The sequence below is a fragment of the Corythoichthys intestinalis genome, chromosome 3, assembly GCF_030265065.1.
Source record: "Corythoichthys intestinalis isolate RoL2023-P3 chromosome 3, ASM3026506v1, whole genome shotgun sequence".
In the NCBI taxonomy this organism is placed as follows: domain Eukaryota; kingdom Metazoa; phylum Chordata; class Actinopteri; order Syngnathiformes; family Syngnathidae; genus Corythoichthys; species Corythoichthys intestinalis.
Window position 1 is genome coordinate 30,459,041 of NC_080397.1, and position 13,200 is coordinate 30,472,240.

Below are 13,200 nucleotides of genomic sequence, written 5' to 3' on the forward strand. Positions count from 1 at the left end.
GCAGCTCAAATCGAAGTTATACCATGCAAAATTTGCGGAGACAAATCATCAGGGATCCACTACGGAGTCATCACATGTGAGGGATGTAAGGTAAGACTTCGTAAAAGTGGCAGACAGCAACACAGAAGGAGTTTGTCTATTTTGCTTAGATACCTGTGAGTCCGTATTCATGCATTGTGTTAACATGTAACCAGGGATTCTTCAGAAGGAGTCAGCAAAACAATGCATCCTACTCCTGCCCCCGCCAGAGGAACTGCCTCATCGACAGAACAAACCGCAACCGATGCCAACACTGCCGCCTTCAGAAGTGTCTAGCCTTAGGAATGTCTAGAGATGGTGAGGCTCTTTTCATCTACACTGTAGTTGTGTGCTGTAAGCTGTAAGTACGGTTAAAACTCATTACTACTTCTAAATCTTAATCCTTCATCTTGTATAGACATTTGGAACAATTTTACATTTTTAATTTTCAACAATTTGGGAAGACTGTTCCTGCATGAGTGTGACCCAGTGGATGGTTAGGAGAGAATTTTACAAGATACTTTTAATATGTGATAGAACTTGAAAAGTATTTTAATATTCACTACAACAAGCAGTTTGGTTTTCAAATGAGTCATTAGCTTATTGGTTCCTATTGACGGCACGTGATCTCCAATCCATTTGAAGTGGGAGGGTTGGCAACTGCCATCCCTTGCTCTTCAAATGGATTTCACTAGGGATGTCCCCAATCCGATCAAGTGGTTAGAAATCAGGCCAATCGCGCCATTTTTCAGAGGATCAGAAATGGGTGAAAAGGATTGGGTTTTTAATTTTAAGGGCTACAAAGTAAGGAAATATGATTGCATTTCCATAAGAAACAAAATATATACATTTCATACTCGCAACACTCCCAGAAAAATCAGAAGAGAAAGTACTGTAAACAGTACAGTACTGTAACATGTTTAGAGCTTTTGTTCAAATAAAATTTGGTATCGGATCGAGACTGGCTATCAGCGGAGTCTCAAAATCAGGTGACTCTGGCTCGGATGCAAAAATATGCGATCGGGACATTCCTAGATTGGACGTCTGCGAGGAAAAAATTCATTTCAATTCATAAAAGAAGGATTAGAAGATCCACATGATTGACCGTCTGTAATTTAAAGTGGCACTGCAAGATTTAAAAAGTGCATTCATCACTTTTTTTTTTGTTTCTCTCAGCTGTGAAGTTCGGCCGTATGTCCAAGAAACAACGTGACAGTCTGTACGCAGAAGTCCAGAAGCACCAGGCACGACTACAGGAGCAGCGGCAGCAACAGACAGGGGAAGCAGAAGCTTTGGCACGTGTTTACTCATCTAGTCTAACCAATGGACTGTCAACCCTCAACCATGAAATTGGGGGCACCTACGCCAATGGTCATGTCATTGACCTACCCAAGGGTGGCCACGGTAATGGCGGTGGACTCCCTGGGGGCTACTATGGGATGGATTCCACCCAGCCATCTCCAGACCAGTCAGGTTTGGATATGTCAGGCATGAAGCACATAAAGCAGGAACCAGTGTACGACCTAACGCCAGTACCCAACCTGTTCAGCTATGGAGGATACCAGGACAGTCAACTTGTTCACAACAATGTCAGCATGGGAGAATTAGGTATTTTTCCCCATCATCAATACACAACACACAACCTTTAAAATCTGCTTAACACATTTACGTAGATGTGAAATGTCCAGTACATTCAACCCATTAGATTGTGCATCAGAATGACAATTCTGAAGTGGAATAGAAATGAGTAGATACTGAATTGACTTACTTCTCCTACAGACCGGATTGCGCAGAATATCATCAAGTCTCATCTAGAGACATGTCAGTACACCTCAGAGGAGCTGCAGCAGTTGGCCTGGCAGACACACTCCTATGAGGAGGTCAAAATGTATCAGAGCAAGGTGAAGTCTTTTTCCTGTTGTGGCTTTCTCCAGGTTTAAGAAGTCCTTTAATATTTCCTGTATAGTTTCCTGCTGCTCTGTTCCTGAACATTATAGTTCACCTGCATGTTACACAATTATTATGTGCATTGTACGCGTGCATGAGATATCAATTAACTTGTCCATTGCCATTGAGGATAGACGTCCAATCCATTTGAATTAAATGGATCGTTGCCAATTGAAAAATGAGTAATTGCATCGTTTTCGCAAACAATGGCATTCATTTGGGGACTGATTTAAATAACAAGTATGCAATGACATGAATGAAAGGAACATAAAGAACATGGCTCTAATCAAGGAACTAATGTGCTCTAATTTAGCCTCGGGACGTATTGTGGCAGCAGTGTGCCATTCAAATCACACATGCCATCCAGTATGTGGTAGAGTTCGCCAAGCGGATCTCAGGGTTTATGGAGCTGTGTCAAAATGACCAGATCCTCCTGCTCAAATCAGGTGAGTCCTCTTCCTCAGCCTGTAAGCACTAAGACAACTTTACAGGTTCCAATGGTCTCTGTTTGGGTCTTTCAGGTTGTTTAGAGGTTGTCCTGGTGAGGATGTGCAGAGCCTTCAACCCTCTCAACAACACTGTGCTCTTTGAGGGGAAGTATGGTGGCATGCAGATGTTCAAAGCGTTAGGTAAGATGTGATTAGCTACTGTATGAATGACATTCAGGGTCAGTGGAATGAAAAATACATGGATCATTTGTCCTGTAAAATAGCTGTGTTCCTCTGAGATTACGGACTATACTAAGAGTAATGACTTTATTCTGTCCTCATCTTTGTGTCTGTGTTCAAGGTTGTGATGACTTAGTCAGCGCGGTATTTGACTTTGCCAAGAGTTTGTGCTCACTGCAGCTGACGGAGGAGGAAATCGCTCTCTTCTCAGCAGCTGTCCTCATTTCCACAGGTCAGTGAACATCTCATTGTATTGGAAACCAAGAGGTCAAATGAAATTTTAACAAGTTATCACTATATTGCTAATCATTCATGTGCAGAAAAATATATTCTCTTATTTTGAACAGATCTAGGATGTGAGTCAATTTTGATACTTTTGCCACATTTGGTAGCTACAGATGCATGGTTCCATTGTTTTATGTGGTATGAGTTGCATATTGCAATGACAGAACTTCATGTGCACTACTTTGGTTACGCTGCAAACTTTGACGAAGGTGTGTAGTTGTCACCTCTCCAGCATATCTTGAGTGATGACAAGTACTGCTTTAGTGGTACTTTTTTTTTAAAAAAAAAAAAAACACAATCAGATTTGCATTTTATAACGAAAGGAGCTACAAGCAGTTAGATCTGGTGATGTTGTAGTCACATAAAGTTTTGTTCATATGGAATCTATCTGAATTGTTTTGTGTATTATAATTTCATGGAATTGGGGAGCGCTTCAGCGTATAAAAAAATGAACTCTCCTGTCTTTCAATACCCTTTTCAGATCGTCCATGGTTGATGGAGCCCCGCAAAGTTCAAAAACTCCAGGAGAAGATCTACTTTGCCCTTCAACATATTATGCAGAAGAACCACATGGATGAAGATGCATTGGCTAAGGTAGGCCAAACCTTAGTAATCACAACTGCTAAATTATGTGAGAAGATATGAGGGGCAAATAAGGCTGATTTATGCTTCTGCGTAGCAGTGACGGCGGATTTACGCCATTAACACAGACCTGATTTATGACCTACGCCGTAGCCTGATGTGCACCTCCAAAAAATCCAGACTACACGCGTGACATGAATGTCAAACGACCGTGATTGGTCCGCTCAGAACATTGTTTCCGGTTCAGCAAAACAACACTGCCGTTCTCAAACATTCGCAAATGTCTTCTGTGTCACCTATGCTTCAACATTTGTATAAACAACATTTTTTGTTCAATATTGATTAACTGAAGCTGCAAATACACACGTTCCATCTCCGTTGAAAAAACAAAGCCACACCCCTCTAGTGGCTTGGCAGTGAATTACAGAGAAACGCGTTCCCTTGACGCAAAACTTTAAATGCGCAATGACGACGTAGGGTCTGCGCTGTCGCTCCGCCGTCAACGGAAAGCAGAAACATAAATCAGGCCTTAACTAAATGCTTTTTTTCAACTGCTCATGTCCACACTCTGATAGTGAGAGTGTAAGTAATTTGTACACTATTTGACTGAGGTATGTGAAAGATCAACTAATATTTAGTTCTAACTATGCAATGAGGAGAAAACTACCTACATTTATTTAACATTTCAAGTATATAGTTTGCATTTATTACCTTGGTCTTTCCAAAGGAAAGAACAAGGTAATGATATTCTACAACTTTATCGCACTTTTTCTTCCTTATTATTATTATTATTATTATTATTATTATTCATCTTATTCTCCGCGTTTTTTCGTCCCGCCGCGCAGCCCGAACCGTTGCACCGATCGGCACCGTTCAAGTATCGGCACGACCGGAATTTTCGTGGGACCGTGGCTTTTTGTCAAACGGCCCAGAAAAAATTTCCGTTCACCCGTAAACGGCAATTTTCCGGAAAAAATAAAAATGTTTCAAAATGTATCTAGTTAACCTTGTTTAACAGTCCCAGAGGTGAGTGTGCATGAGACGTTCACAAATGACAGTGTATTGCATACTTTGGTGACTTCATGTGTCACACTGCATGGGCCTTTTTTCCCCCTAACATGAATGCCTCTTATTAAAAATAAATTTATCGAAGCATCATTTGTGAAAAGAGTTGACAGATGTCTCTGACCTTTGCATCTGCCCACGAGAAGATTAGACTAACCCACAAATATGTCAAATACAGAGGCCAGATTACTGTGTCTTTATCCATGTTTGGAATTTAGCACTGATATTGAGAAATACAAGGGTCTGGATAAATCCTGAAATATTGCTATAACTAATACATTGACCTCTAGAGCCCATGAATTACTTGAGAAATATGCATCATCAGAATGTGACAAAGTGTCATCTATAAAGGGGGAATATTTATATTTTTAGTATTAAAATAAGAAACACAAATGAAGTTAGAATTTGAATTCTAATAAGGCAAAAATGTTCAGTTTTGTTAAGGACTTTCAATGCGCTAATGAATTCAGTAATAACATGCTCCCTTTTCTTTAAATATAAAATGTGCATTTGTCTATCTTAGTTATTGTCACGTTTCAGGAAAAGGTCAATGTGATGCATGCTTCCCTTTATGTCAAATACGATTTGAACAGCCAGTGTGATCACGGTCTCCTCAAGAGTGCTTCCTATCAGATTTCATTTTACGGTACTCATGTGTTGATCTGAATTTCTTTTGTCCCTCTTCATCATCAGCTGATCAGTCGTATCCCAACATTGTCTGCCCTGTGTACACTCCACACGGAGGAGCTTCAAGCCTTCCAGCAGCTTCATCCAGAAACAGTCAATGTGCTGTTCCCTCCACTGTATAAGGAACTATTCAATCCTGACCCGAACTCTGCCATGGCGATGCCCAAGTGACTGCCTATTGCACAATTGCAACAAACAATGTCAGTCGAGGAACAAGAGAATAAAAGGACCACTATATCTGAAAAAAGAACATTGGCAATATCTATCATGTCCTCGTCATATTTCACAGCTCCCCTTGTTTAATTTGAGACTTGGGAGATGAAGAGTCAACTGCCAGAAACTTACAGTTACCGCCAACAATACTAGGAATGTCCAGCACTTATCCCATCCTGTTCACCGATACAGTCTGAAGAATGTATATAGATATGAAACATGGCCCCCGCTACAACCTTAGCAGAGGCTTCTTCTTGTCTCCTGACCAGAAATGTACAGACTTTAAGAATCTAGGAACCATTTTTGCTGTCGATGTGGGTACATCAAATTTATTTGAAATTTGAAAAAGAAAACTTTTTTTTGTTGTTTTCTTTTATTCTGAGATGGAGATAGTTTTAAAAATGCTGACTGACTGACCGGGGGAGGGAACTGTGGAATTAGAGAAGCTATTGTAGATATTCTCCTAGTACAGAGCGGATTTCCAGTATTACTTCTGTTAAAATAAGTTAGTCCTAATTTAAATACACAACAGTCAGCTGTGGCTGATTATTCCTTGTCTAAGTGTTTTTATTTTAACTGATAGTTTCTTGTGTACAGAATTTGTAAAGTTAAGACTTGTAAAGGAATATTGGGTAAAACTGGGGGTTGATTTTCATTTGTTTATATATAGAAGCCTTGTCTGGATTTTGTTCATATTTATAGAAGGAATCGCATCCTGCTGATGCAAACGTGTAGAGATGTATAGAACATATGAAGGACTGACAAAAAAAACTACTTTTCAAGGTGAAGATGTATACAGTAATATTCTATTTTGTTGTTGCAATAACTAAATCCAAAAAAGCTGGATTGCTTTTGAACAATCATAGAGAAACAAACAATCAGAAATTACAACTTCAAAATAAACCCCATATCTTTGGCAGAAAAAAGGGAAAAAAAAAAAAATCTTAACCGTGCCCCATATATTATTTTTAAGAAAGGGCCTTGACTTCAGAGTGGGAGGCATTTTTCCCACTGAATAGCAAGATGTGAAAAAAACTTAATCTTAAGATAACTTTCAAATCTTCAAAGACTTGTATTATTGCTGTATGCCCTCATCCCTCCCATCACTATTTGCACAATCAAGTCCCTGGACAGCCTGAACCACTCCGGGCTGTGAATATGAAGGAACCCAGAGAGCAATAACTTTTACACTGCCTTTTTTCAATCTTAAACATTTCCTTCCCTTTTTTCTGTTGTTTGGAACAGGGTAGCAACTTTAACTAAAATGCACTATTTTACATGGTACAACAGTAAATTGTACCACAGACTCGGTTTTTAACAAGAGATATTATGGGCTGTGGTTAGGATATACAGAGCACTGGTTGCAAGATGTGAACAAAAATAGCCCTGAATACCAATGATCCATTTCTAAATGACAATTTATACAGCAAATGTGATCGACAATCACCTTGTTTTCATTTTGTTAGCCGATACATATTTATTAGCACTTATAAACTATCTCTATTGTTTTTAATTGTTCAGCCTTAATGTAATTTTGATTAAATTTTGGCCACTGAGTAACACAAAGGCGTGTGCGCTCAACATATGTCTTTTGAGGTATGTAAACACGTAACTTGAGGTTTGTGCAGTTCTGTTTTCAACCACTAGATGCTACTTATGCATTAGTTTTAGGTAGAACAATTTTCCTGAACACAACTGTCCCATCTTAAAAAAGGGCACACAGAAAAAAGGCAAGATGTAAAAAAACAAGGACTAGTATTTCATGTATTGGCACAAATATGGCAAAGCACTTAAGTTTAATAAACTACAAGTATTTAATGATGTATGTGCAGGGGAAAGTGGTCATTTGAATACCAATTCCTTCAAAAGTGGCCAAATGTAATGCTTGTCCTATGCGTGGACATAATTACTTGGTAAATCAATTGAACTCATACATAGATTTTGTTTATTCGACGTTTCACCCCAACCCAGTGGCCAGCGACTCTGGAAGACAATCACTTGCTCAATAATAGCTTGATGCACTGCGTAGCATCTCTCAGGGAGCAGCTCTTTTCTGACTTAGCACTAGAAAAGGCTTTCATATTTTTGCAAATTTACAAAAATAAGATTTTTAATTATTATAGAAGTACTTTTTGCGATAAAAGCAGCATATGCTAGCAATGGAATCCGCCCAGACAAGGCTTTGATTGGTGTGTCTGTTAACACCGCATGAATTCACTGTCCAAATCTCGTTAAAGCCCAGATTATATGATAAGCATTGTGACGTATAGCACAAGGAGGCGATATATTTGCTCCATATCAGCATGCTCTCGTCACCACTGGCGTACAGTTACTGTATGTTTATTGCTTATTTTGCTGCTTTTGGGACCATGTGGGAAGTTCACTAGCAAAATGTGAATCATGCTACATCACAACAACTCTGGAACAGTGAATTCTCACTCTGAAGTTTTGTTTGAAATGTTTTTATTTTTCCCTGGTTAGACTGTGAATCAGAGAGGTGGGGTGGGGTTGTGAGATGACGTGCTGGCAAGAACGAGTGGTAACGTAACACTGTAAGTAAGACACTGTAGCAATAAGAACTGGAGGCATTTACTACTGTCATGTTTGCATTGTAAGATTATTTTTTATTTTATTACTATTTACTATTATTATTGTTCTTATTATGTCTACTATTCTTCTATTACTATTAGCCTATTGTTGTTCTGTTCTATTTGCATGACGTTTCATTGCAATGAAACATTTGGAGCATATTTGTGTTTTCTCACAATAATGTGAGGTTATGGGTGGGATCATTGGCAGGGTGGGTTGAAACCGGGATCCAGAATTAAGTCAGTCCTAAGTGATTTTCCAATAATCTGATGGACTTTTTAATAAAATATTATTATTTATACACAAGGAATTTAAGAGATACTGTTTAACTGGATGAGAACGCTTTTTTTTTTCTATAACCATTGAATGTGTGAGTTGCTATCACCAGTCAGTGAACGGCCCATTCTGTACTGGCCTTATTGTACCGGATCAGAGGGTAAACTTTTCTGAATGTTATGGAGTCGTTTGTTCAGTGTGAGGGACTGAACTAAATACGCCTTTACCACTCCATCAACACAGACAAATACATTTGAAAGCGCACAATAACTAGTCGACATTCCACATGATGGCTCTGACAAACTGCACGGACATGTTAATACACTTGTTTTTTTAAATCCGTTTCCTACACTTTGTCCATCATGCGACACCCAGAAATCCTTCCTTTCTTGAAAAGAACCGGAGTGTGTGAGAGATTGAAACTGTGAGAATGAAACAATGTTTTCTCTATCGATGCTTTGTAAGCTTTCTCGATGCATTACATATGCGTGCAATTCAAGTAGTGTTGAAAATTGTTAATTTATTGTTTAGAATGTCTTTGCGTGCAAGCAAGAGCAAATAAAACAAAATGTAGCAATCTGTAACTCGTACCTAAAAATGGTATTTGGGATTACGGAACCTCTTTTACACAGGACTAACAAAACAAAATACTGAAAAAAATTATATATAAAAAGGAAATCTTTTCTTCTGTTTTCAAAGTGCCATAGCTAGTGAGAAAATGAATGATTGGACGTGGGCTGTAGCTGCTTTACTGTCTTGAGTTGACGTGAGAAACCAATCATAAAAAGGGGAAACTCAAGGAAAATGTGCATTTGATGACACTGCGAACAGTTTTTACATTTTATGCTTTTTTCATTTGGTCATACAGGACTCTTCAGGACTCTGAGCTCTGACTATCAATCCATGAGCTCTTCTGTGCAAACAGTTTTTTTCACATCAGAATGATATTGTGAGCGTGTGTGTATGCATGTATAAATCTGCATTTAACTGCGTCGCAGACACCCACATGTTACGGATTAGAATGGGTTGAAGTTTAGAGCTATGCAGGGCCCTTTACTGAGTCCTCCTTTGATATGTGTAAATATAATGTGAAGGTCTGAAGTGATTTTTGTTAAATTCTATATTTTATCGCTTTTGTAGAAATTTTGTTGTGGGAAGAAAAAGAAATACAATAAATTTTATGGGTGAAAATTTGCTTCATGTTTCTGTCTCACACATGCACGACAACATTATCTGAGCAACTACTCATGTCTGATGATATCACATAACAATTTGTTCCAAAGGCAGCACAAAGATTATCCTTCCTCAGTACAAAAACAATATAATAGCACATTTATGGCAGGTACTATACTTGAAATAGATACATTTGAATGTCTCAGACAACAATTCTAACTTTTCTCTCTTACTAAATGTTAGCGTGTGTATATTTTCTCCTAGCTCATTTTGAGTTCAGAGTTGTCTGTGTGCATGATACGCAATGTAGGAGTGCCCTTTTTTGCCTACTTAATGGGTCAAAGGTAACGTGATGCTTTTAGCTTGTATGCTATGTACCCCCCTTATCCTCTTGTTCTGCTTCCCACGGCGTGGTCCCTGGCTCACTGCTGTTCTTGCATGTGTCCAGATGCCTCCTTAAAGCTGAACAAGAGAAACATCAGTAAGCGACATGTCGCTGCAATATCACAGTCATTAGCACAAGAAAGAGAATACTGACAGGGCTTTGAGGAAGTCCATGCTTCCATCATGAATAATTTGGTTTGATTTGTTATAGAAATCTTGGAGAGGACATAAGAGGAGGAAGAGGAAACACAACGTACCTTTGAAATATCAAAACAACTGTGACTGTATGTTTGTGTGTTTGTTTGCTACACTTGTTTGTTTTTGAGCACAGTTCCTTTCCGAGCAAGTTATCCTCTAGATGCTGGTATCGTGTCTACCCAGAGACATTAATTAATAGCTAATCAAAGCTAATGTCTCAGCAGCACATTGCCAGCACAAAGACATGATTAATACGTAATCAAAGGCTGTGCAGCGCAAACGCACAAAGCAGAACCCACCCCCAGCCACCCCGCCTCGAACACCACTGTTGTTATAGAAATAAACGAATGCTCGCGGCTTAATTAGCTGGCTGTTGATATGTGTTGTCTTCATTTGAAGTTGTTGGGGATTTATCTCGGAGCCAACTTTGGCCTCCTGAGTGACAACGCTGAGGTGACATTCTGCATTCATACATGCACTGATATTTTAATGCGCGTTGCTTTTCTCATATTGAGAATCCAATAGCTCTATGAAAAAATGTAAAGTTCTAACCTGAGAGGCCAAACATGCGGCAGCAAGCACTGCATGTGTGTTTTTGCAGGAAAGCAGTAATGGCAGCATCTCCAAGGTTGTCAGGACCAAATGCCATCTCACCCATGCTGCCACTGTGCAAGGAACAGAGACAGCGTCAAAATGACAAATCTTTTTACAATAGTATCTATTTCAAGTTAGTGGAACACCTGTGCACTTCAGCCATAATGACTGTCGGATCGGTCAGCTCCTCACCGACACCTGACAAGAAAAGATATGATGAAATAAGTCATTAGCATTTCGAGGAAAATTTGCGGGTGACTTTGCAGTTTGTCAGTGTTTAGTGTCATGCAGTCAAAATGTGAATAGTGATGAAGAGGACTTTGAGACCACCTATTGGGTTACAGTACATTTACCTATAGATTGTGAGATTTATGAAATGCTTCCAAGGATCACCTTGTACATCAAGCACCAGAAGTTCCCTGGATGAGTACTCATAGGTCCAATGTGAAAACGAAAGCAGTAACTCTTCCAGTGAACAGGAAGGTGTGATTTCCTCTCCTGTGTTGTTGTTGTACTTGCGGAAGTTACCAGACATGTTCCTTTCAATAGTAAGCCATTGGCCATTTGAATGCCAAAGAACCAATGATACATCCAGAAATCTGGCGTGATGACATAACAAATTAATACAGAATCAATGGCATTTAATAGTGCAAGAGAAACCACATACTTCGGTGAATGTGTAATCCTGGCAGGTTTGATTTGGTTAAACACTTGCATCATCCTGTCTGCTGCCCTCTGCTGCTGGATCTCCTTTAAGTATAGAGAACATAGTAAATGTGACATTAAAAAATGTTATGTAAAAGTGATTTACAACGGTAGAAAGATTTGGAGAACCCGGTTTACTTTTACATAATGCCTTGATACACAGCGTCAATCAGTAATTGCAAGATGGAAGTAGTATTTCCTGCCAGTTTATTTTATTGTTAGTGATATTAAACATTAAAATTTGTAACCATTCAAAGGCTTATATTATTCTATAGCTTTTAGATTTTGCATACTCACCCTCAAACATAGCTGCAGTGCTGTGTCATCATGAAAGTATTTCTGCCAAGCAGACACCACCTCTGGTCTGAATGCTTTGACCACATACACCTGCCCAGGTGTGAGGACATTCTGTTCGGCCCAGGTGCAGAGAACCCTGAACCCCTGCCGCAAACCCCCTTCCAGAGAGCCCTCTTCACTAGGCAGCAACTGAACTATTGCTGACAAGCCTCGGGAAGACCATGAAGAGACTATTTCTGCTTCAGGGTCGGTCTCTGAGTGAGCTTCTTCCAGTGTATAAATGCTCACCTCTTCACCACCTACAGAGGCAAAAGTAAATACTGTATTAGGATAGTGCAGTATAATTACCGAAGGATACTGGAAATTATTTGCTGCGGACTTGCATCAAAAAGGGTACCTAGAATGGAAACTGGAGTAAATGGGATGGTGTGAGCCAGTCTCATTAGGTTGTTTCTTTCCATGGCTGGTTGCAAACACAAAAACATACAAGTTTTGTAACTTAACTATGTCATAATAAAAGTATCTGTACTTTGGGTGCAGAACATGAGATGAGTTAAAATAAATAAATAAATAAAAACTTTTAAAAAATAAATAAAAATGTAAAAATACTTTTCATTTATATTAATTTTGAATTTTTATTCATTTTATTAATACCTGAATAATGTGGATACAACATATCCGTGGACTGGAATGTTGAACTCCCTGATACAACGACAGGACAGATATTTAGTATTGTACTAAATTACACACAAATATCTATTTTAGAAAATACCTTCAGCAGCAATAACACTCTGCGACCTGGAGTGGACATCATCAAAAATATGTTTCGTTGAATCAATTATTCATGCACATTGTGGCAAGCCAAAAAAGAAGGGACAGACTTACGAAGATGTGCGGCTAACTGATCTCGCCCAGCTGTTCCATGCTGAATGAGTAGGACTCAAGACGTCCTGAATGCCACAGTAAAATAAGAATATAGGAATTACAAAGCCATAAAAAAAGTATTTGTCCCCTCCCTCAAAGTTAAATATTCCTAAAAGTCTAAAATAATAAGGTGTAAACTGAAAAAAATAACTGGTGGATTTACTTGATAAAATCATTGTAACAATTTGCACTTACTTTTATGAAGTAAACTTTACTGCTTGCAATATTAAGTTCAGTTCACAAGCAGTTTCATCACGTAAATCCACCAGTTATTGATTAAATCATAGTGACAATTGGCACTTACTTCTATTAAGTAAATTTTACTGCTTGTGAACTTAACAAATGCAAATTGTTGCAATGATTTTATCAAGTAAATCCACCAGTTATTTTTTTCAGTATAGTTTTATTCTCAACTTAATTTCTTTAATTTGCAGTACCTGATGAGAAAAAACTTGCTTCTGCAAATCCAGGGGCTCAAAATCTTTCGGGTAAAAAAAGACAACAAAGTTTTAACATTTAAAAAAAAATAGGCATGTCGTGTGCTTAGAAACAATTGAGTGTTGAAAGCAAACATTTTTATACACTATCTAAAAGC

At 38.6% G+C, this 13,200-nt stretch overlaps 2 protein-coding genes across 8 annotated transcripts in view; one reads left to right on the forward strand and one right to left on the reverse strand.

Moving 5' to 3' along the window:
- Window positions 1-9,538, forward strand: part of rorb (RAR-related orphan receptor B) — a 29,663-nt gene extending 20,125 nt beyond the window's left edge. For all 4 annotated transcript variants that reach the window (XM_057831592.1, XM_057831591.1, XM_057831590.1 and 1 more), the window contains 9 exons: window positions 5-90; window positions 195-336; window positions 1,195-1,626; window positions 1,798-1,919; window positions 2,279-2,411; window positions 2,487-2,594; window positions 2,755-2,865; window positions 3,400-3,512; window positions 5,259-9,538. In XM_057831592.1, the coding sequence (XP_057687575.1) occupies window positions 5-90; window positions 195-336; window positions 1,195-1,626; window positions 1,798-1,919; window positions 2,279-2,411; window positions 2,487-2,594; window positions 2,755-2,865; window positions 3,400-3,512; window positions 5,259-5,423 (1,412 nt within the window). In that variant the 3' untranslated portion in view covers window positions 5,424-9,538. The remainder of the gene's footprint in view (window positions 1-4; window positions 91-194; window positions 337-1,194; window positions 1,627-1,797; window positions 1,920-2,278; window positions 2,412-2,486; window positions 2,595-2,754; window positions 2,866-3,399; window positions 3,513-5,258) is intronic.
- Window positions 8,907-13,200, reverse strand: part of trpm6 (transient receptor potential cation channel, subfamily M, member 6) — a 28,295-nt gene continuing 24,001 nt past the window's right edge. For all 4 annotated transcript variants that reach the window (XM_057831589.1, XM_057831587.1, XM_057831586.1 and 1 more), the window contains 11 exons: window positions 13,043-13,086; window positions 12,567-12,631; window positions 12,454-12,479; window positions 12,336-12,383; window positions 12,079-12,144; window positions 11,682-11,980; window positions 11,347-11,429; window positions 11,073-11,278; window positions 10,826-10,877; window positions 10,638-10,750; window positions 8,907-9,965 (listed from right to left, as the gene is read on the reverse strand). In XM_057831589.1, coding sequence (XP_057687572.1) covers window positions 9,874-9,965; window positions 10,638-10,750; window positions 10,826-10,877; window positions 11,073-11,278; window positions 11,347-11,429; window positions 11,682-11,980; window positions 12,079-12,144; window positions 12,336-12,383; window positions 12,454-12,479; window positions 12,567-12,631; window positions 13,043-13,086 — 1,094 coding nt within the window. In that variant the 3' untranslated portion in view covers window positions 8,907-9,873. The remainder of the gene's footprint in view (window positions 9,966-10,637; window positions 10,751-10,825; window positions 10,878-11,072; window positions 11,279-11,346; window positions 11,430-11,681; window positions 11,981-12,078; window positions 12,145-12,335; window positions 12,384-12,453; window positions 12,480-12,566; window positions 12,632-13,042; window positions 13,087-13,200) is intronic.